Source organism: Athene noctua, chromosome 17 (assembly GCF_965140245.1).
Source record: "Athene noctua chromosome 17, bAthNoc1.hap1.1, whole genome shotgun sequence".
Taxonomy (NCBI): domain Eukaryota; kingdom Metazoa; phylum Chordata; class Aves; order Strigiformes; family Strigidae; genus Athene; species Athene noctua.
Window position 1 is genome coordinate 2,990,301 of NC_134053.1, and position 22,290 is coordinate 3,012,590.

At 50.7% G+C, this 22,290-nt stretch overlaps 3 protein-coding genes across 3 annotated transcripts in view; all 3 read right to left on the bottom strand.

The window, feature by feature from the left end:
* Positions 1-1,009: 1,009 nt before the first annotated feature.
* B3GNT4 (UDP-GlcNAc:betaGal beta-1,3-N-acetylglucosaminyltransferase 4) lies at positions 1,010-4,955 on the bottom strand. The gene is made up of 2 exons (XM_074921478.1): positions 4,882-4,955; positions 1,010-2,898 (listed from the first exon to the last, which is right to left on the bottom strand). The coding sequence occupies exon 2, from the start codon at positions 2,863-2,865 to the stop codon at positions 1,747-1,749; it is 1,119 nt and encodes a 372-aa protein (XP_074777579.1). The 5' UTR covers positions 2,866-2,898; positions 4,882-4,955; the 3' UTR covers positions 1,010-1,746.
* On the bottom strand, positions 4,900-12,369 carry LRRC43 (leucine rich repeat containing 43). Its single transcript, XM_074921477.1, has 12 exons — positions 12,274-12,369; positions 11,917-12,192; positions 11,527-11,637; positions 11,244-11,383; positions 10,401-10,639; positions 9,471-9,652; positions 8,950-9,073; positions 8,591-8,730; positions 8,348-8,437; positions 7,861-8,058; positions 7,260-7,347; positions 4,900-5,060 (listed from the first exon to the last, which is right to left on the bottom strand). The coding sequence occupies exons 1-12, from the start codon at positions 12,367-12,369 to the stop codon at positions 4,900-4,902; spliced, it is 1,845 nt and encodes a 614-aa protein (XP_074777578.1).
* A 9,492-nt stretch (positions 12,370-21,861) lies between these two features.
* Positions 21,862-22,290, bottom strand: part of MLXIP (MLX interacting protein) — a 55,771-nt gene continuing 55,342 nt past the window's right edge. Inside the window, exon 18 of the transcript XR_012634719.1 lies at positions 21,862-21,941. The gene's annotated coding sequence lies outside the window, so the exon portion shown is untranslated. The remainder of the gene's footprint in view (positions 21,942-22,290) is intronic.

A 22,290-nucleotide genomic window follows, 5' to 3' on the forward strand; every position in this document is an offset into this window, starting at 1 on the left:
AATTAGGTTTTGCTGCTGATACTCAGGTTGTTTACAAACCCAACCTAGCTGAAACTAGGTGTAGACAGTTTCTCAGGTACAGCTAATTAATCCCTGTTGGGGCTGCAGTGAGAAGACACAGCAGCAGCTTGTACGAGACCACACTGAGGATGGGCACACACAGGCCCACCCTTGGAAGAGCAGTTTTTGTAAACACCAACTCGCAGCTGGTGCAGAAACAGCTTGTGTGAGAGTGGCAACTCCCACCACAAGAGCCTGGGTCGTGCTGGGGGGCTAAGCTAGAGCTACACCGGGAGCTTTAGAAAGCCAAGGCAGTGAGAGACAGGATCAAACGAGGAGCAAGCCAGGAGTCCCTCGGCCTGAGGTACAGCACTGCACCGCCCCGCAGGCCAGCCAGCCTGCCCTGAGAGCTCGTCACATCTCCGGTCTCGGGATGGCCTCGGGCTCCCTGCAGTAGAAGCAAGGATCTTCCTGGGCACCTCTGAAAGCTCCAGCTCACATCTGGTGAGCAGTGAACGCTGGGCAGCTGGCACTAGGGACAGCAGTGACAATAACACAACACAAATTGCTCTGATTTCTGTAATCACATACTTTTCTCTATCCACTACTTTTCCCTAAAGCTTCCAGGCTGCTTCCTGCTTAAACACAGCTGATCTAGCAGCAAGACAGCCTGAAGCTGATGAGCTGCATAAAAGTATCACCAAATCTTACATTTCATATTTCTCGTTTCTCAAATTAGCAGTTCTAGCACACTCACAGATTAATTGCTTCTGTATCAATCCATCCTGGCTGGACAGGGGCAGAGAACGGCAGCTGCTCACAGTAAAGGAAATGGCAGGTATCCACTTCCACATAACTTTGTCCTCTTTAATACTAATGACTCTTTAATGCAAACACCCAGCACCAAATCTCATCCTACTCTGGCTTTTAGTGCTCTTAGTTTTCAGGAGACTCGAGAATACTCCTATGAAAACATTTTTCAAAACTGTATTTTATTTATAACCAACATTACAACAACAATGAAAAACCCAAACACCTCCCACACGACATGAGAAGCTACAGCCACCATTAACTACCACTCTGATTATTTAAGACATACGGCTCCTCTCAAACCCAGTCAGAAAATGTTTGTGCAAAAACTTCCAGTGCAAGTAAACATGTAATGAACTTTTGTAAAATCCAAAGGGCTTGAGCTGGAGACCAATCCAGATCATCATGCTGTGTTAAGGCAATATGGTTTGAGGCATTATTTTTTTCCCCCCACTCCACTCCCTTTCTCCACTGTCCAGTCAGACCTGTGGGATTGCTGACCTGGGGCAGCAGAGCTGTGCTGCAGTGCACCCAGCAGCACACGCTGGCCTTTCTTCCACCCCTTCAAGTAATTGCAATGCTCTGTCACTCGTTAGCCATCAGCAGCTTTCCTACACTGGCAGTCAGAACCCACCTTGGTGTGGCGGAGCCTCCAGAGCAAGTGGCCCCTCGCCCACGTCGCTGTGGCAGTTGTGACTTCCCCTGGCTCCAGCCTGGCCGGGAGGAACCGAGCCAAGTCCCCTGTGCTGTGTCTCACCGGGCTACCAGCCCCATGGCAATTCAACTGCTTCAGTAACCTGCCAACAGAAGACTTACTGCAAAACAAACCCCGAGGGCTCAAGTCTAGTCTGTTAGTAGAGGACACGTTTTTACCACAACCTGATTTTTAGTTTAAGTACCCTGCATCTGTCACCAGTCACAATCCGGCCGTGCTCATCAGTAGGTTCTTTGCCAGCCCCTTCCGTAGCTGTGCGTTACTGACACCGCACACCTGATGCTGTCGTCCCTTACCAGCGTCCACATGATCCACATCTCGGTTGGGTTTAGTTTATGCACAATCATCAGCTCTTTGTACAAGCAAGGATCAAAAGAATTGAAAGGCCTCTGGATCCCAAAAGTTTTAAAGCCAGCGTGGTTCTTTGGGGTTACTGCCATCTTTGCCAGACACATTCCCACAAAGACATCATCTATTGGGAAGAGCTCCATGTCCTCTGCGGTGCTCTGGAGGCGGCGCACTGTCTTTCTAGACATCACGTAGCCCCCTCCACCCGCGTAGAGGGGATAGAAGGAGGCTCTGTACATCGACTCTGGAATAAAGTATTTGACCTTGGTGTTCCTGATGGGCCGGGCATTGGTGATCACATCCCCAACAAAGAGATCCTGTTCAGGGTCCAGTTCTTGGAGGAACTCAACAATGTTGTAAGTGTTGACAAAGACATCGTCATCGCCCTTCAGCACAAACCGGGCGTGCAGGCAGTCCTCCGTGAACCAGCGGAGGAAATGCAGCTCCTTGAGAGTCAAGTTGAAGAAGTTGTCAACAAAATCCCACTGCAAGATGTCATCAAACTCCTGGCTCTCGTAAGCCAGCAGCTGGTGAAGAGACTGTACCTGGATTTTGGCCTCCGAGCGCCCTAGAAGGAACACCCGCCTGATGTGCTTGCCACCGATGGAGCCCTCCTTCCCCCACGTGTTCCTGATTGCCACCCGCCGGTCTATGTTGATCGGGGAAGACTTGATCACCAGCAAGAGGAACGTCTCTTTGCTACACCTCGAAGGCTTCAGCAGGACTGAGAAGTTCCGGCAGTGCTTGTATGTTAAGAAGACACGGTGAAGCTCCGGGAGGGTGAGAGAAGAATTGGCAAGGGTCAAGTTTGGCAAACACTTGGTGGGTTCAGCATTGTCCAGATCCAAAGACTTCGGTTTGTGCTTCGCTACATCCGCGTTCTGGTGTGTGGACGACGCTGCCAGCTTTGCCTCTTTCTTCATGTAAAAAACCCACGCCAGCAGCATGACGGAAAAGGCGTAAAGTGCGAGGTTTTTAATCCTGGGATACATGGCAGCCCGCGGGGCGCAGCCCAACCCTGTGCCCTCGGAGGAAGACAAGCCGGGTGTGTTAGACCTGCGCTCTACACTTCCCACTCGCGGCGCTCCCACGCCCACCGTCGCGCAGGCACCGAGCCGCACGCCCCAGCCCGGGGAGCCGCCGGGACGGGGCTCGGCCTTTCCCTTCGTGGTTCTTTGCTTGGCTTCTACCGAGACCGGGTGCTGCCGGGCTCGCCCCCGGGAGGGCTCGGAGCCCGCTGCCCCCCCGGTGCAAACCCCCCGCCCCGCTCTGCGGAGCCGCCACCGCCGAGACTTACCGGGAGCCGCAGCCGCGCCGGTCCCGCTCCACCGCCCCGCCCCGCCCCTGCCCCCGCCAGGCCCCGCCCCTTGGTCCCGCGGCTCGTAGCCGCTGCACACCGGCACCGGGCACTGCCCCTTGCACGCTGCACCCCCCTGTACACCCGCCCCGCACCCCCGCATCAGCCCCGCACCTTGCACACCTGATACCTCCTACTTGTTTGGGTTTTTTTTCCTACTCTGCTCCTTCTAAACTTGTAAATAGACCGATAACGGGGTAAATCACCGAGTTACAAGTGCCCCGATCAAAACAAGGAACCTGGAGATAAGGGAGTGAGTTACTACAGCTTTGGTTAATGTTAAAAAGATTGATAGAGGATCATCCTGCCCCAGGAGGCACCACAAGATGGATGATTGTCTGAGGAGAAAATCGGCAGTAACTAGGGAAAAGAAAAAGGCCGGGGCAGAGGGGGAAGGCTGCCACCACCAGCTCCCTTTAAGATGAAGAAGCTGTGCTCGCCGTCCCTTTGAGTTTGGGCAGAAGAATTAAAAGGCACTGTAACTCTAAATCGAGACCCAACATGTTGTTAACCGCTGAGGGATGAAGCGGTAAGAAACTGACCACTGGTCCTTACAGTAAACGCCTGTTTGTGTAGCCTGAAGTGTATAAATACACAGGTTCTGTGCTGGGTGCTGGCTTTGTGGAATTAGCTTCTTGCACCCTGCTCTGTGCAGATATGCAATAAATAAATATCTGTGCTGAGGGACAACACACCCACCCTGCACACCCACTCTGCACACCCACTCTGCACACCCCACCCTGCACACCCACCATGCACACCCCACCATGCACACCCCACCCTGCACATCCACCATGCACACCCACCCTGCACACCCACCCTGCACACCCCACCCTGCACACCCACCCTGCACACCCCACCCTGCACACCCCACCCTGCACACCCCACCCTGCACACCCACCATGCACACCCCACCATGCACACCCCACCCTGCACATCCACCATGCACACCCACCCTGCACACCCCACCCTGCACACCCACCCTGCACACCCCACCATGCACACCCCACCCTGCACACCCACCATGCACACCCCACCATGCACACCCCACCCTGCACACCCACCCTGCACACCCACCCTGCACACCCCACCCTGCACACCCACCCTGCACACCCACCCTGCACACCCCACCATGCACACCCCACCATGCACACCCACCCTGCACACCCACCCTGCACACCCCACCATGCACACCCCACCATGCACACCCACCCTGCACACCCACCCTGCACACCCCACCCTGCACACCCCACCATGCACACCCACCCTGCACACCCCACCATGCACACCCCACCATGCACACCCACCCTGCACACCCCACCATGCACACCCCACCATGCACACCCACCCTGCACACCCCACCCTGCACACCCACCCTGCACACCCACCCTGCACACCCCACCCTGCACACCCACCATGCACACCCCACCATGCACACCCACCCTGCACACCCCACCATGCACACCCCACCATGCACACCCACCATGCACACCCCACCCTGCACACCCACCATGCACACCCCACCATGCACACCCCACACCAGCCCAGCAGCAGCCCCAGGCGACCACAGGCCCCGTAGCATCTCCCAGCTCTGGCGATTCAGCTGAACCAGCATCCCCGCAGCGACCCGTGGGTTTTATTTCCCACTCACTCTTTTCCTACAGACACATTACTGAGTCCTCCCCACCGCCGCGGCCACGCTCTCCTGGCTCTGGGTACCCGCTGCCTGGGGCCACCGAAGCAGCTGCATCTGGAACTGAACCGTCAGCGGCACCAGCTGGAGCTCTCGACCCTCCTCCAGTTCAGCAGAATCTTTGTTTTTAATCTTTCCTGTGGAAAGAAGTAAATCTGTCACTGTCCTGACGGAGTAAATTACCTTACAAGCAGCAGTGTGCAGGGGGGGAATGCCCACTGTGTCAGCATTGACTTCCGGGCCTTGAGGGAAAATCTATTTGAATATGACTTTGGGAAAAAACCCCAAAATCATCTTTAAGCAGGCAGCCGATCTGGGTGCAATCTTGCTTTTTGCTGTTAAATTCCCCTATAATTCCTAAGAAAAAAAGAAAGATGCAGAAATAAATCATTTCAGGGATCCTGGAAAATCAAGTGTGGGGTAAAATGAGACGTACGTGAGCCTACTTCCGAAGACATCCTTCAATGTCTGGGCAAATTGTTTCCTCGAGACAAAGCTTGCTGCCTTTCCTCTTTGAGCTGTCTGGAAGGGATCCCAGTCCCTCTAAGAGGACTTATTATTTGTGTGCATTTGCCGACTGAGGGATGCAAATCAGCCTCAGCTCCCGGCTCTGGGAGCGCCGGTCCCTACGCAGCCTCGCTGGACGCGCGAGGGCCGGGAGCCGTTCCCGTGCCACTGCTGCAGCTCCACGGTGAGACGTGGCACCCGGGTGATGAGCAAGTGCCCAACGACCACGGGGTAGTTTGGTGACTCACGGGGCTCGCAGACACTGCCTGCAGCAGCACTTGAGCAGCCCCCCCAGGCTGTGTCTGCAATCGGGGTGTATTTGTGAGTCACAGCGGAGCCCACGGCCACGGGACGCTGCCAGCATGGGGTGTAGCAAGCTGTGGGGGCAGCTGATTTTTAGGCACTTTCTGAAATACGCACTCAGTGGCCTCCTTAGCTGTGCAGCCAGCTGGCCTCCACCTTCATGACCGTAAGGGGACACCAAATAAAGCACCAGTCTCTCATCACTCTGGGTTTCCTGCATCAGCGGCGGTTTTCTGTGCATGCAGCACCATCTCCGGCCACACAAACCCCAGCAGAAAGGGCTCGTTCTTGGTCCAGCTGAAGGGAAGCCCCTCCTGCATATGCACTGATCACAGGCACTGGCGGGGAAGGAAGTGAAAAAAGGGCATTGCCGAACTTCAGCTCTTTCAACAGCAGCTCTGTGCTTCAGCAGCAGTCTGAGCATAGATTGCAAATACACAGCTTCTCGTGGTGAACAATAATTCAAGGAGGTTTTGCTTCTTTTCAGGTAGCTGGGAAGGCCATCAGGCTTCCTTGAGTGCAGACATAGCCTAGGACTGCAGGGCTCTTAGATCCTCCCCAAAGACAGGGATCTTGCCATGGGTGATGGGGCATGGAAAAGCAGCCCAGAGCTCTTGGGGAAGGGGGTTAATTGCACACTTAATTTATTAACTAATTCTAATGCCGGAGCAGGGACACAAGGCTCATTTGGTAGCTCTGAGGAGCACTGAGGAGGCCCGGCCTGCTCTGTGCTCTCCTTGACCCATGAGTAGTTTGTCAGCATCATCCTGTCACCCCTTCCCTCCCCCACTTCCTCCTGCTCTTGCACTATCCCTCTGATGAGCTGGCACTGCAATTTTTGTAGTCAAAACAAGATTGCTGGAAAAATAACCTGCAAGAGGCAGAGTGGGGTTTGTCTCCAGCGGATTAAGCAATGCTGCTGGCTGAGCAGACTGTGAGCTCTGCACTGGGGGTCACCCGTCAGGGGTTGGGGGGGTCCTCTTCATGGGTGACAGAAGATCGGGGGCTGTTCCCAGCCCTGCCATGGGCTGGCTGGGACACCTGGGGCACCCTGTGCATCTCATCTCTAAACTAGAAGGAATAATCCCCTCCGCAAAGCGCTCGGAGATGTGAGTTGGAAATGGATGAGGACCTTATTATGCATCCCAGACAGCACTCCCCGCAGCTGCCCACGCCACCGGCCACAGTTGGCAGCCAACACAGTGAGCAGCCCATCTCTCACCCAGAACTCTGCTTTGCCCTTCTCCCCTGGCACGCAGAGCTGGTAGGTGTGTGTGTCGCTCCCGGGACAGCCAGCAGCCCACCCTCAGTGCTCATCCAGACACCGATTCAACAAGGTGTGCGGGTGCGTGTCTGCCCTCGCAGCCCCCGCAGTCAATGGGTGTATTCAGAGCCCGAAGCTCAGGATGTGAGTAAGCGCCCTGCTCGGCAGAGCTGGCAGTGCCCTGCGGCCGCCTGGGGCCGGGCACCGCTGCTGTTTGCTCTCGCACACGCCACCCTCCACCCAGCCAGCTTGTCTCAGTCACCTTTGGCAGGCACCACGGTTTTCTGCTCGGCCTGACTTTCCCTCTCTGCTTTTGGTTTTCTGCTCTTCTTTTTGCCTTCTTTCCTGTCCTGTGGAGAGGGATGTTTCCATAGCGTGTTGAAATTCACTGTCTGCATTCAGTCCTGTGACAGCCACCGCCATCTGGGTTCTGTCACTGGGATTTAAAGGGCAAAGGAAAGGGGTGAGGGAAAGCAGGAGCACAGTGGCAGGGCTGCTCAGAGAAGAGAATCCAGGAAATAGAAAGTGTGGGTACAGCCGGTGCATGTTGTCATGCCAAGAGAGAGAGCATCGGAGGAAGCACGAGTGGTTGCTTTCATAGACTCAGATGGAAAAATAAACTCATCTGTTTTCTTAATCTTGACCTATAAAAAGTAGCAGTACTCATTGCTAATATCAACATTAAACAGTGATACCAGCAGTGATGGACGGTGCTTAGGCAGGATTATTTCAGCCCCATTTTATGGCAAGGAGAACTGAGGGATGGACGGGAGGGATGCCTGGGCCAGCTGCAGGGCAGGACGTGCTGAAGCCCATCCCTGGCAGCCCTGCCTCACCGCCCTGCCCCGGGACACGCTGCTTACCATCTCCTCCAGGCTTGGTGGCTGCAGAGGCTGCTCAGTGATCAGGACCCCAAAGTCACACACAGTTGCCACCAGGTCCTCGGTGGCCAGCAGGGCCTCCAGGGTCACCCTCCCGGTGCCCAGCGTCCTCCGAATGGGAGGGTCACTGCGGAGTTCACGTGGCTTCTTCTTTTTCTGCTTGACCCTGGGCACAGGAACCTGCAGGGCACCAGCACGGGGACAAGCCTCAGCAGAGGGCTAGGAGCCCTTTCTCAGACAGCAAGTAACCCTGACTCAGCCCCTTGCCCACTGCTGCATCCAGACTGAGATGGGTGTAAAACCACTGCTGCCTTCTTCCCATAGCGAGGGGGGACTTCGTCGAGAGGTCTGGGATGGAGGAGGGGGTCTCTGACACACCAAACTGGCCCAGGGGAAGGGCCCTCATTCCCTCATGATAATTTTTGCAGCTCAGATGGTGTTTGGACATTGTTCTCTCCCAGCATCCTACCTTGGCACCATCCTTCTGCAGCCTCTGTCTTGCCTTGTCCTTCATGACTCTGTTTTCTTCTGGATCAGCACCGACAGGCCATGAGAGCACCTGCCCGGAGAGAGGAGCTGGTGCTGCAGGGGCTGGGACACCTGAGGACCCAGGTTACTGCCATCGCAGGCTGCCTCCCAGAGGGAACACAACACCACTGCTGGGCCTCCCAGCAGCTCCTTCCCCTTTCATCCAGCTCTGCCACACACTCACCTTCTCTTCCACGACCGAGATGGTTGTTCCAGACATCAGGTAGGACTTCAGCCCCACTAAGTCCTTGGCAGTGTGCTCCCTCCTATAGCTGCAGTCGATGGTGTCTGCCCAGGGCTTCGTGGGGGTGACAAACACCTTTGCTGTGCAGGGACACAAAAAAACTCTGAGGAGAGAGCTCTCCTTCCCAAGGACAGGAAGGACTCCTGGGACACGAGCAATGCCAATTCATTTTCCATCCATCTCAGTAACAGCCCAGCTTCAGCCAAGGCTGCGAGGGATGTCCTGATGCCATCACGTGCCTGGAAGAGTCGTAAACCTGCCCTGAGCACTGGAGCAGGGGATTTATAATTCCTCATTACCAGAATGAGCCTTGGGCTCCTCCATGGCTGCAGGCTCCTGCTGGCCCTTTGTTTCCCTCACATCCTGAGCAGATCTGTCCACATCCAGGGCGGCCACCATGGGATGCTGATGGATTTTTGTTACCTGGAACAGAGAGGGATCTCTTGGCAGGGCCTATCTGGATGTGTTCGAGTCAGGACAAGGAGGCAGAGCTGCCTCTGAAATCCCATTCCCCAGCCCACCCTCATCATGGGAAGAAGGGGCACCAGTGCCAGGGACAGGGTCTGTCGCAGTCAGCATGAGGGAGCTGTGAAGGCACTTCCACATGCAGAGCAGCCCTGGGCACCCCGAGAGGGACAGGGAATGTGGGCAGCAGGGACTTATTGTGCCAGATATGGCCACACGTGAATTCTGTCCCCAGTACTGCTGCTGCCGCCCACACCAGATCCATCACAAACGGTCTCTCTCTCTGCAGCTTGGAGGTGAAGTCTCCCTTGCTGTCACCTGCTTGTTGCTTTCAGGACTTCAGTTAAGCACAAACCTCAGTGCTGCTACCGTCCTTGATCTCCTCTCCCTCCACAAACTCATACGTCACACAGTAGCTGTAGGTGATCACCGGAGCGTGAGAGCCAACCTCCAGCTGCTGAAGAGCTCTGGGATCAGGGACTCCCTTGATTTCCCCAACACTCACAACCACTCGTGCTTCGCTCCTCCTGATCAGCTCTGAAAGGAAGACAAGCCGCAGCATGCTGCTTCCAGAGCGAGGAAGGCACAGAGCAAGAGGAAACCTTCAAAACGCCGTGTCCTGCCCCCTGGCATCCCTCCCTGCCAGGCTGTGCTAACGCTGTGACAAGCCACTGCCACATGGGGTCACTCCAAAGCCATGCAAACATCTCCTGGCTTGGTTGCTTTGCCTCCCTAGTTAACGTTTTAGACTCTAAAGAGCGCATGCAGCGCATAAACTCATTGAGTAGGGGCCATCCAGAGGGGCTTCCCACCCCCGGGTGTCCCCAGCCACCTGCTCTTGTCCCAGTCGGGGACATGCCACGCTGCAGAGGTGGCACCACTTCGTGCAGACAGTGCAGCACCCATGAGCGTCTTCCCCAGCGGAGATGTTCCTCTTTCAGCAGCTAAAGAGGAAAAAGCACCATCTGAAACCAGACAGTGTCTAGGAAGCAAAGATGGGGGCAGGCCATGACACTGAGGCAGTGGCAGGACTAGGTTGCTCTTGCAATCTTTGGACCTGACTAAGGCTAAAACGACCTCGATTGTATTACACTGCTGCAGCGTCCTCTGCCTGTCTCCCCACTTGTACTAGTGGGGTAAAAAGACACAGAGGAAGATCTCCATTTGAGGAGAGGTAAGGAAGGATGTCAATACTGGATCCAAGTTTGCCCGGGGGACTCCTAGCTCAACCACAATGAAACCACCCCCGGGGTCAGCACATCCAGGTTCAAAGGCAAAGGCTCACCTGGCTGCCTCGCCAGAGCGTGGAACTGGTGCCTCTCCTGAGGTCCTATGCGGATGTCATCGAGGATGCAGAGCTTGGGCAGGCTGTCCACCAGGAAGCCTCTGTAAGCAGGAATGAGAGCCAGCGGGTTCCCCTGGAGCACCAGGACACGGAGCTTCTGCAAACTGGACAGTTGGGAGACCAGCCCCAGCAGATCCGTGAAGTTGTTAAAGCTTAGATCAAGGGAGACAAGATTTGGCCTAAGGAGAGAACCCAGAGAAGAAGATTTGGCAAATAACATCCATCTGAGGATAGAGAACTACTGCCCTGGATCAAAAAAAGAAATAAAATCTGTGTTTCTCCAGCACAAAATGGGTCAAACTGGGTACAATCTCAAGAGGCTAATTCCAAATTCCTGAGCCATATGGTCCATTGCCAGTCTTCCCCACAACTCAAAACCATGTTTCTTTAGCATCCATTAGCCACCCCACTGCATCATTCAGAGATGCAGCCTAAGCTTTAGCTCCTTCCCAGCACAGACTCCCAGCAGGGGCTTTGGGAAGAGCATGGAAGAAGGAAGCTGCCCAGGGACATGGGAACTGCGGTGGGCAGGGTGTCAAGGCAGTTCCCCAGGTGATCTCTCCCTCCCACACCTTGGCCACAGACCAAGACACCCTCTAAGCATGAGACAGAAGACAGCAAACAGAGATAGAGCGCTCTGCACAGGCGCTGGACACAGAGCAAAGAAACAACCCTGCCGAAGGGCTGTAATTTCCTAACGTGGGCCATCCTGATGGCTTGAGGTCACCTGCTCACATCTGCCCACCTCCCTTTCGGGAGCCCACATTCATCCCGTGGCGTTACCAGAAGTTTGCAGTGAGGTACTTGTCCTGCAAAGGGCCACACAGCCTGTTGTATCCCAGCCCCAAGTGCTGCAGCTCCGGAGGAGGCTGAGTGCATAGGTCCTGCAGATCAGCCACAGCATTGCAGCAGAGCTCCAGGACCTGCCCGGGACAGAGGGAACAACAAACACCCTTTGCAATGAGGCATTGCTGTGCTGACACCCCTTCGAGCCGCTCGGCTCGCCCAGCGCTCCCAGACGGGGCGTCCTGCCCCGTCCTGCCGTTGCAAGGCACCGCTCGCGCACCTTCAGCGTCCGGGGCAGGTTGACTGAACTTATCCTGCTGATGTGGTTGGCACTGAGGATGAGCTCCTCCAGCTGCTCCAACTGCAACAGACCCTCATCGACCTCCTCCACCTGCAAAGAGACCGGTTTGGCCAACGTGTCTCCAAGCCACCTCATGGCCACGGTTGACACAGACATGTGTTGATCCATGTGACATACGTGTAACATGGATCAGTGCGACACGCTGGGTGGGTTGGCCAGTAGCTCCACCCCAGCTGCAATAGTGGGAGCTGGGAAGACCCTGAGATAGGGAAGGTGTCCTTTTCCCAGCATATTTTCCCTCCCAGCAGGAAGACGTGGGTTCCTGGCCCGGACATGGGTAGTTTTACAGGCACCAGCAGCTGCACTTACACCCTTGCCAACGATCCGCAGGGACCGGAGGACCTGGAAGACGCTGGAGCCGCGGACGAGCTCAGGCGCCAGCACGGCCATTTCCCGCAGGTGCTGGTCCTGGGGGCTGCAGGCTGGCAGCAGGGCCCAGGGGCTGTGCGGGTCCCTCAGCAGCTCCACCCGCGCCTCGGGGCTCTCCTGGCCCCGCAGCCCGGCCTCCTCCTTCCCCGCTGGGTCTGCCCCCAGCCCTGGCTGGCCTCTGCGGCGGCTCCTGCCTGCATGGAAGCGGGACTTGTTCTGCAGAGGAGAGGGGAGCAACAGTGACAGCCCTGCCGACCCCCCGCCACGTCCCATGGCTGTGCCCCCCCGACCCCTTACCCAGCTGCCGAGGCCGCAGGGGAAGTCCCGCAGACCCAGGTGCTGCAGGTGCTCCCGAAAAGCAGCTGAGACGCTGCAGCGGGCGGGTGCTGCCATCCAGCCCCAGGCAGGCAGGCAATTCCCTGCCTCAGTGGCAGCGTCCCCGTCGCTAGGAGATGGTGGGGACGCGGATGCCATGGGGACCAGGGACCAAACTCTGCAAGCCAAGCCCCAGGGCGAGCCTGGGACAGCACTGAGCTCCCCAGGCTGGGTATAAATCCCTGTTTTCTGGATCTCCCCCTGGGGTTCTGGGGGCTGCTCCCCACCAGGGAAAGAGTGGGTGGCCTTGTGCAGCATTTGCAGTGTCAGCCCTGTCCCCTGGCCAAGGACCTGTGGCATGGCATTTGCCATTTCACTTATCTACATCCTGAGTGTCACTCAAGTTTCAAGGAGGAAGCAGTCAGGTTCTCACTTAGCTGCACTGCTGTTCACTCACCGCTGTCACAGCAGCCCAAGGCCATCGGAAAACAAAGTTCACAGCTAAAAATACCAGCTCCTACACTTGGAAAAAGTAGATGAGCCCCAGGAACAAAAGCCACAGCTCGCTCTCAGGTCAGACTCAGGTCTCCATGCTCTGAGGTTTATTTGTTTTTTCCAGCAATAGGTATTGAGGCAATGGCTACAAATTCCATTTTAAGGAGCCTACAGAGAAGCCTGTGTCCACAAAACGTCACCAAATGAATTGCAGATGCTCCGTGGCATCTGGTGGTTACGTGGTGGAAAGCTGAACTTCCACTCAGGTTGGGTTTTACAGGACAGATGCCGATCTGCTCCCTTATCAGCTCAGCAGCTTATCACAGCTGTGTACAGATCAGAAAGGATGTGCAGAGCTTGCACACGCCGAGAGATAGTGACATGCCATGGAGTGGAATAACCAGGCAAACTGCTATCCTCAGCTCAGTAGAAAATGAAGTCAAATCTTCTAAAAATCTTTGAAAGAATGTTACCAGCGGTTGAATCGTGTTTCGTGGAAAAGCCAAGCTCTAAGAATGATGCTTCTCTCGTTTGTATCACTGTTACAAATAATTGGGCCCCACTGGCATCAGTGCTGCAGAGGGATGTTTCCTGCTGTAGGAGGAAGACGGGCTGTGATTCCTTGGCTCTCCTCCCTGGCTGTACCTGTCTGGGGCAGCTGGAAGGGGACTGGCAGAGCCTGATGCCCAACGGCCTCTGGTATGTGCAAGCTTGTGCACCTTCCACACATCTTGCAACGCATCGTGGGGCACTAACTGGCAGCATCTCTCTGTTTTTTTAGTGCTTCCAAGCAAGCAACCCTCCAAGATAAGCTTTCTACTTGAGAGGAGCCATCTGTACCCATCATTGTCTTTGCAGGGTTGTTCCTAAAGAACACCCTGCACAAAGCAACATATCTCTCTCCATTTTACCCCCAAATAATAATAAAAACCTCAAATTAAAGAAGTGTCTGCCAGAACTGTCCTTTTCTGGTTCTTCTCCAGCACTCTGCTGTACGGTCTGCTGCCTCACACTGTAGGCCATGACAATTTATTCTCTTTGCATTATTTTGCACCTGGGAATATGGGTCGTGCAAGACGAAATGCATCCCTGTGGGATGGCTGCATCCCTCCGCTTGGCTGTCCAGGGCTGCCACGCGGCAGAACCACGTTCAGTTTATGAATCTCCATTATTGTGGCTTCAGGCAAACAACTGAGATCTGAAGCTAAAGGCTGGGGGGACCCGAGTGCAACACGGTACAGGGGAAACGTCCGTTCCCATGTCAAGCACTGGGAAACAGTTGAGCCCAGAGAACAGTCCTTGTACCAGGCCCAGGCGTTCCGGAGGAGTTCATGCACACACCAAGCTTTTTATTTTCAGATAGATTTTTTCACGTGGCAAAGAGAACTGATTATTTTGACACCAAGCCATCGTTCTTTGACAGTTTTCTGGTGACTTGACAAACGTTCACCTTCTAGTCCATGACTACTTTTCAGGCACATCTTTTATTATAGAGGTGGGAAGCACAAGTGCGTTTGTGTCGCTTTGCATTTTCACAGAATTATGTTCACAGGGGTTTCCTCTACCCTCCTTTCTGTCCTAAACTATCAATAAGTTCACAGGTTCTCTTCTGATCACAGCTTCATACTTTTAAATCCTCGGAATGATTTTTCTGTTTCGGTGTGCACGAGAATTTAGTTACTGGAAACAGAAAACAGCCTCAAGGGGAGTCAGACGGGTGACAGAGATGGGGAGGTGGGATCCTGGACACCCTCTGCTGGGTTACGTGAGGTGGTCACACCCCAGGGACAGGGTCTTACAGACATCCAGCAAAGGGATTTATATTGACCTGGAGGCCGGATCTGCCCTGCACACAAGCCCCTCATGGCTTTTTCACTCCCCACGTTAGCCCACTCTTACACTGACCCTGCAGGAGAAGGTTACTGGCCTTGGGCACCAACATGTGTTTGCGTGCTCCAACCATGTTTTTTAAAAAACCAACAGTTTATGTTCTAAAATCGACATTTTGGATAACCTGAGGATTTAGATGGGATGGCTAAGCCAAGGGTCCTGAACTCCTAGTCAAATAGATGATACAGGTCACCATCTGTGTCAGTTTGAAACTGCACCTAGATCTCAATCAGCGAAGACGCATTTGAACCAACTTTTGATGTAATCTTTCAAAAAAGAAAAAAACCCCAAACCATCACCCGCAAAAAAAACCCATGGAGGAGCCACTGACGCAAAACTCCACGGTACTTAAATGCAGCTTGGCTGTCCACATCTCCAGCACTCCAGGCAACAAGCAGCTTGAACACCACTATCCAGCCTGCGGCCAAGCCAGCTGCTCTCCGAGCCCACCATGAAACGCCGAGCAGGTGGGTGGGACTTGCCCTTGCCACGCATTGTAAGGTTGCATTGGTTGATGTTCATCACTAGCTCAGGCACTTAACGTCTACACGCTTTAGAATTTAGCACGCTGCACAAAACCAGGAAGTTTTGCAAAAATGATGTAGAGGCTCGAGACTAATCATTGTATTTTCTTTTTTTTTTTTTTTTCTTTTTTTTTTTTTTCTTTTCCCTCTGCATTTGAATGCAGAGATCAACAGGTTTGCAATCTTCCTCTTCTGTTCACTGATTTCTTTGGGCTCCTTGGCACCAACAGCTACCTCAGAAGAAAGCAAATCTACTACAGGACAAAGACAGAAGCATTTTACAACCAGTATAAAGCCCTTGGCATCAGTGATAGAAAAGCAAGCGACTGCCTTGTTTAAAAACTACGTAAGTGTACAATTTTGCGTTTACTGTATCTGTGGAGAATCTCTTGAATTATTATAAAACAGCAGGAAGACCATCAAAAAAGATATATTTGGGTTAGAACCTAAAATATTCTCTTCTCGGTATTCCATACAAGAAGGAAAACATTACATTATTTTAGGGCAGAGTTGGAGCGATGTCTAGGACAGCCAGGGAAAGCTTGGGCAGCTTTGCCTCAGGTAACTGCTAGCTGTGATCTTCCAGACTGAATCATTGTTCCTTCCCGGTCTCCTGAGCCGTGCTGGACTTGAAGCAAGCATCATTTTGGAGGAAAGTAGTCAGATCACTGGAAACATGGAGAGAATGGCCTTGTTCTTTGGTCTGATCCTAGTACTAGAGCAGTCAGGAGCACTTCTGCCAAAAATCCTGCTCACCCATCCTTTCCTTGGAGATGGAAAAATGTGCAGTGAACCCAAGTGTCAATGCTTCAGACAATTCCTGGGAACAGGTTCCCAAGAGTACATTGATAAAAATCAATGTAAACATTTCCTCTGAATTCATTCTTGAAATCAAAACCGTCTCTGCTGGAACAGATGAAAATACACTCAGGCCAAAGCAAATCTCTTGCATGAGTAAATTTTGCCCATATGGGGGGAAAAAAAAAAAAAAAAAAAAAGACTTAGAAAAGCTGAAAACAAAGCCAAGCACGATATTAAGATAGAAAGTACTGTGCAATCATAGCCACAGATAATGTGCAATACCTACTTGATAAAAGGGGTGTAGGTGTTAACACAGCTATTGAACAGTAACAAAAAAACCCCCCAGGCATACACAGACTGAAAGATAGGTGTGTATGTGCCTACATTCAAATATGAAAAGTGTAAACCAAAAGATTAATAATTTCTCTCTCCTCTTCCACCCCTCCAGAATGCGTGTAGCTCTGTAACACCCAAAACTGCAAGGTGGCTAACTGCTAACTCCCAAGCCAAAGCCATGGTGAAGAAAATACCCGAATGCCCAGCTTTTGACGCCGATTGCTGCATTTTCCACACTTTTTACAGCATTTTGCAAAACGTGAGAAGCGATATAGAGCTAATCTGTGGTAGGAATTTAACTCGGTTTGTCGATGCAAATATCAATCAGCTAGCTGTAACACTGGGGGAACGAGATGCATTTTACACCTGCAAGGACACGAACTTCCTGCAGACAGATCATAGCCAGGTCCAGAGGATGAGAATGGCAGAGAAAAAGATGTACATCTGGCAGGTTTTACAGAAATATGAACAATTTATGCAAAATACAACAAAAATGTACTCTTCAGCAGAAATGTAATATGCCAGAATGAAAAAATAACTTTAAGATACTAGAGGTTTGGCTAAATGTGACCTATCAGTAGTTATGTGATCAGTCTGATGCCAGGAACAACACTGATAATGTACTTGCTATATTCTACATATTATAACTATATAATCGAGTTTAATTTAATTTTTAAAGGATGAATGTCTTAAGTTATTGACTGTATTTATTATAAAACTATTTATACTGTCTTATTTGCAACAGCGTATAAAATAGATGGACTAATGTAAGTCAGGGTGACTTAACCAACCAATCATGACATAAATAAGCAAAGAGGAAAATGTAATTTTGGTAGTTTTAATGGCAGTTATACTTTTATCTTAAAATTATTTTTAAAAAGAAAAGTTGATTGTCAGTAGACTGATTTTGTACTTCTCTCTCTGCTGGTTCATTGTATTTATGAATTTATAAATCTATTTTTACAAATTTATTTAAGCAGTTATATAGTTTATATATATATTTATTCAGATTTTTAACTTTTATATTTTAATACTGAAAGGGATGAACGATATATTTGCTACTTAGTAGGTGAATGGTTTTACTCATTTTCTGTCATTATATTTGGATAGAACCTGGAATTTAACTAAAATAAGATTAAATAAAACTAATATTGCTGGATTCTCTTTTTACTATGTAATTCTTTTTTACAATATTTTTTGCACTGAAAACATAGTGTTTTATTAAACAGCAAATTGAACTATTTGTTTCTGGTCCTTATGTTAAAGATAACAGCACATATTCTCCTTTCCCACGCATTTTTATTCATAGGCACAAAGCAGTTTTGTTTCTTCTGGTTTCTCATTTGGATCCACCAGTAGGTAATTTGTTTTCTAATCAGCCCCTGCTTCTGAAGGCTAAATAATTGTGGCTTCCGCAACACAGCTCCAGAGTCTGGTTTAAATTTACAAGTTTTCATGGTTCACAGCCAGCACCAGCTTTGCTGGAAACATGCTGGATTAGCTCAGACACAATCACTGCACCAAAACGTGGCTGAGCTAATCACCACTCCTGGAGCTGGTAACAGAGTAAAGACACTCAACTGGTCTAGGAGCAAGAGGACTTGTCATCCTTGTCTCACCTTTATTTCATCAACTCCTGATTATCCCAAATAATAGGAAGGTTAATAATAATAAAATTATTTTAGTCTAAATTACCATACAAAAGTCAAGCCAATCTAAGCATTAGAATCAGTTCCCAGATTATCTATTTAAAAAATCGGTTCCCCAAATTAATATTATCTATATTAAAAAATTAATTTGACTTAAAACACCAATAAAGATTACTCCTCTTTCTGCTGCCATTCCTGTGTTCGTTGGTGGTGGTCCCTACCAGCACACAGCCCTGTGCAGGGTTGACTTTGCTCAAGTACTCAGATTTGTGCTCTGAATGCCCATGGAATTGCAGCTGGATTGAGCTCCTGCATCCCAGTGGCTCCAGTGCTCCTTCCCCACAAGGCTGTGAAAAACCCAGGAGAAGCTGGAGCGAGGGATTTTAGTACCAGTTCATTGCCTCCATCCCCACTTCAAATCCTCTCTGTGCAAAATACCTCAGTGCTCAAGTCACCCTCTGCTGTGGTGGTTCCTCAAGAAGGTGCCGTTAGTGCTGACACGGCTCTTCCTCCTCCCGTTGCTGGAGAAGTGGCCCTGTTCTGCACAGACTTCTCCAGGAAGAGTGATTTCTTAACATCAGCTGAGTCACTGCCTGTCCCCAAAAAGCACCAGTCTGCGGGATCCTAGAAAAGCATTCTAGTTTCCCAAGAGGAACAGAGGGACCAAGCCCCTTGCTGGAGCCAGGGGAAGAATTCCTCCCAAATGGTACCAGTTTCAGACACCACTACGGAGATGTCACACAGATGCAGACAGATCTGAGACTGGTACCCTGGTTTGATGTTAACACAAGTAGTACAGGTCTCTGAATTCAAAGAACGTTTTAATAAACCACCTCTCTGACCTGTGTGAGCTTTCTGCAAGCACAGTGAGTCCAAAGGTGGGTATTTCCTCATGTTTTCTGCATCAGAAAGTCAACTGCTGGTGCTGGAAGTCTCAGTGCTAAACCCCTGTGTGGAGCAGACACACACTGGTGGCTGGGGTACTCTATCTAATTACTCTGCTTAGCTCCAGGTCTACCAATCTTTCCAGGGTGCAAAAGCTGCAATTCCAACCTCATATCCTTAATTTTTAATAGAGAAAGAAGAGTGAATGGCAAGGATCACTGACTGGGGGTGTGCTTATCCCCAAGGCAGAAGCAACATCTGCTGACCTTACCAGGTAAGGTCAGCAAACCACTACAGGCAGGAAGACATTTACATCCTGAGGGCTCAGACATCACCATTTCCAATGGTTGACACAAACCATTTAAACCTTGCTGAACCAGAGGATTAGACAGGGCCACTCCCTGCGGTTTTCTCTCTCATGCACGTCTTTCCTTTCACTCTCTGAATGTGTAAATAGCTAAATGAAAGTGTTTTCCTTGGAAAGGGAAACAGATTTCCTCAGAAGTTCAAATAAGATGTTAAAGTGAGTCAGACGGTCTGTCCCTGTTCACGTCATGGGAAGAGCAACCTGAAAAAGAGAAGCTGTTCTTCCCCATGGGGGCAGAGAGCAGTACTGCCAGCCCTGCAGACTCAGCTCACCTCAAGAGTCTGAGCCCACGCACACGGGATGCACGCTCGAAGTAGGGAAGGGAGACATAGGCTTATACAAAACTGCGGCGAGCCGCTGCTCTCCTCACACGTGCTTGAAAGAGAATAGTGCTTTGCCACAAGCGTTTGGGATGCAGCAAGGCAGATAGGCTGGCTGGTACCAGAACATCAAACTTCAAAGGGCTGCGGTCAGGAAGCGATGACCAGCACCTCACTGAGGAGTCAGAATGAGTGTTAAGTGCATGCCTGGGTAAGCAAGTTAGAAACACTGATAGTCTGATGCACAGAATGACACAACTGTATCCCTAAAGCACCTCTGAAATCTGCATTATGCTCATTTCTGCCAGCTCCTACACAGCAAACAGCCACCAACCTTGTCAGATAGGTTCTGTAGGCAACCTATGGATGTGTGGCTGCTCAGGTCTATCTCTGTGTCCTTTTGCCTACCCTGATACAGCTGGTTCCCTGCTGACCTTGGGCAGATGTAGAGGTGGCTTCTTTGAAAAGCTCTTCTCACTTCTCTGAGACGGGGCAGGTTCAGAAAAGGGAGGGATATTGAACAGGTTAGAATCACATGTTGGACGACTGAGCTTGATCTGCACAGTAAAGAGAAGTCTTGAGAGCCAACACTTGCTCTAACGCCGAAGTGGCTGTGTGGCTTCCTCTGCAAGAGATTCTTGTGATCTCTGCTGCCCATCCCCGAGGCAGAGCGCTCAAAAGCTCATCCTGAAGCCCAGAGATTCTCAGAAGATGACCTGAGCATTCACAGAGAGAAAGGCTCAGGCAAGTCATTCCCAAGAGGAACACTGTGAGAACTGCAGATCTGTAGCTTTCCTGGTGCAGGATTGTCAGGGCTCAGATAATCTTCCTCAGCTCTGGAAGGCTGGAAATTGGGGGATACACCTGCACCACATGGTGCATCTCTGCTGTGATAATGAGGTGGTCACCAGCAAAGCTTTCTTGACAAGCAGCTCCCCATTTATCCTGATTGAAAATGAAGCTGTTGGCTCTCAAGGCCTATGAGGAAGTTACAGTTGAGATGGAGGAGCCACAGATGGGCTTTGTAAGAAGTGTCAAAGGGCAGGCAGCAGCAGGACTTAGGGACGTGATGAGTCTAATCTTTTATCAGTTTGTTTCCATTTTGTGATGGAAAGGTGTTAGGGTTTGTGATACACACCTTGTTTTGAGATAAAACCATGTCAAACATCTTTCTGGATGACTACAGAGACTCTTCTGTGTTTGCACAGAGGGAACTCCCCCAACACCCAACTGTTCATTGTCTGCCCACCTCCTGACGAGGAGCATGCTCAGGAGGAGAAAGTCCTCACCGATGAGAACAGGCATAGGAGACCTCCCGAGGTGAAAAAAAATAATTTAAAAATCCAGTGAGCATTGCTTTCCATTCTTTTACATATAAAAAGAGCCCTAAGCTGTTTTCCCACTGAAGTGCCAATTCCCTTGCAGCAGTGATTTCACTTGGCATAATATCCATAGAGGAAATGTAGGTCCACTTTTAAGCACTGTTCAAGGATTAGCAGAATCAGCCACCAAAAAAAGCCGTTTCAGTAACTGTCTTTCGGCATATCAGCTACAGCTATACCAGCCTCACTGAAATCACCACAAAATCAGTAGTAAAGAAACAGTGCTCTCCAACCACAGCTTCCTCCCAGGGAAGTTTGATAGCATCACTGCAGTAACATTGGCATTTGTATGCTTGGTCGAGAGTGAAGTCAGGCTGAAGTGTTGGTTTATCGCTGTTCAAATAGCACTGTTCCTCCCAGAGAGGTTTGATAGTATCATTGCAGTAACATTGGCATTTATATGCTTGGTCAAGAGTGAAATCAGGCTGAAGTGTTGGTTTATCGCTGTTTAAGTAGCAGTGAAGAAACACTGCCTTCTACCAAAATGCTTTATGTGAGATTAAGCTAGAGATATTTAAAAAATCAAATGCAAACAGAGTAAGAAAACTGCTATAACCTTCTCCTGGAACCACAGGCCTGACTCATCAGAAGTTCTCTTAAGCTATATTAAGCCAAAGCCACCAATCACAAAGATGAGAGTAACCAGCATCAACTCTCGTGCAATGATCTTAAAATAAAATCCCTCTTTTCACTCATCTATTACCTTTCACTTCAACTAGAGCCTCAGTCACCCAGCGCTGCTTCCACTAGGCAAGGAAATCCAATACACCAATGAGGTAACAACAGAAGCACAGAGAGCTGATGTGTCCTACTGGGGAAAAAACAAAAATCAGTCAATTAAAGGCAAAGATGAAATGATATTTGTTTCATTTTTCAAACAAACTTAAGCAGCTCAATGCCTAAACACTGACATCAGTTCCATGGGAATACTCTGTTATCCAGTCTCAATGCTGCTCTGGGAAGTCCACTGTCCAGGTCAGGCAAGAGCCCCAAATCCAAGCCTGTAATAAGAAAATAAAACTATCAAGGCTCAAGGCATTGATGCAGCTCCTACAGGCTTAAGAGTTTTACCTCTCTTGGAGAAATACCAGAGCTACCTTTGAACTACTACCCTGTTAGAAGTAAGTGCAGAAATAAACAGATGTTTGTCTGCTTAGTTTTGTCAAAAGAGGTCATTCTCACTGTTATGCTTAATGTGATTAACAACAGTAAGGGTCTGATCACTTTAGAAACACATCAGAATGTCGACCCATTTGGAAAATTATGTTATACAAAATGTGAAAGAGCAGGCTCGCTGTTTATTTAGGTGTACGCTCTGCAGGCACCTGGACTTGTGGAGATGGTACTTTT

Bases quoted from the DNA above. Each gene is read 5' to 3' on its own strand.
- B3GNT4 (XM_074921478.1), bottom strand. From the start codon at position 2,865: ATGTATCCCAGGATTAAAAACCTCGCACTTTACGCCTTTTCCGTCATG.
- LRRC43 (XM_074921477.1), bottom strand. From the start codon at position 12,369: ATGGCAGCACCCGCCCGCTGCAGCGTCTCAGCTGCTTTTCGGGAGCAC. The intron at 10,640-11,243 runs GTAACGCCACGG...TTCTCTCCTTAG, and splicing joins TACCTCACTGCAAACTTCTG to GCCAAATCTTGTCTCCCTTG. The intron at 7,348-7,860 runs GTAAGCAGCGTG...CCCTCTCCACAG, and splicing joins CACCAAGCCTGGAGGAGATG to GACAGGAAAGAAGGCAAAAA.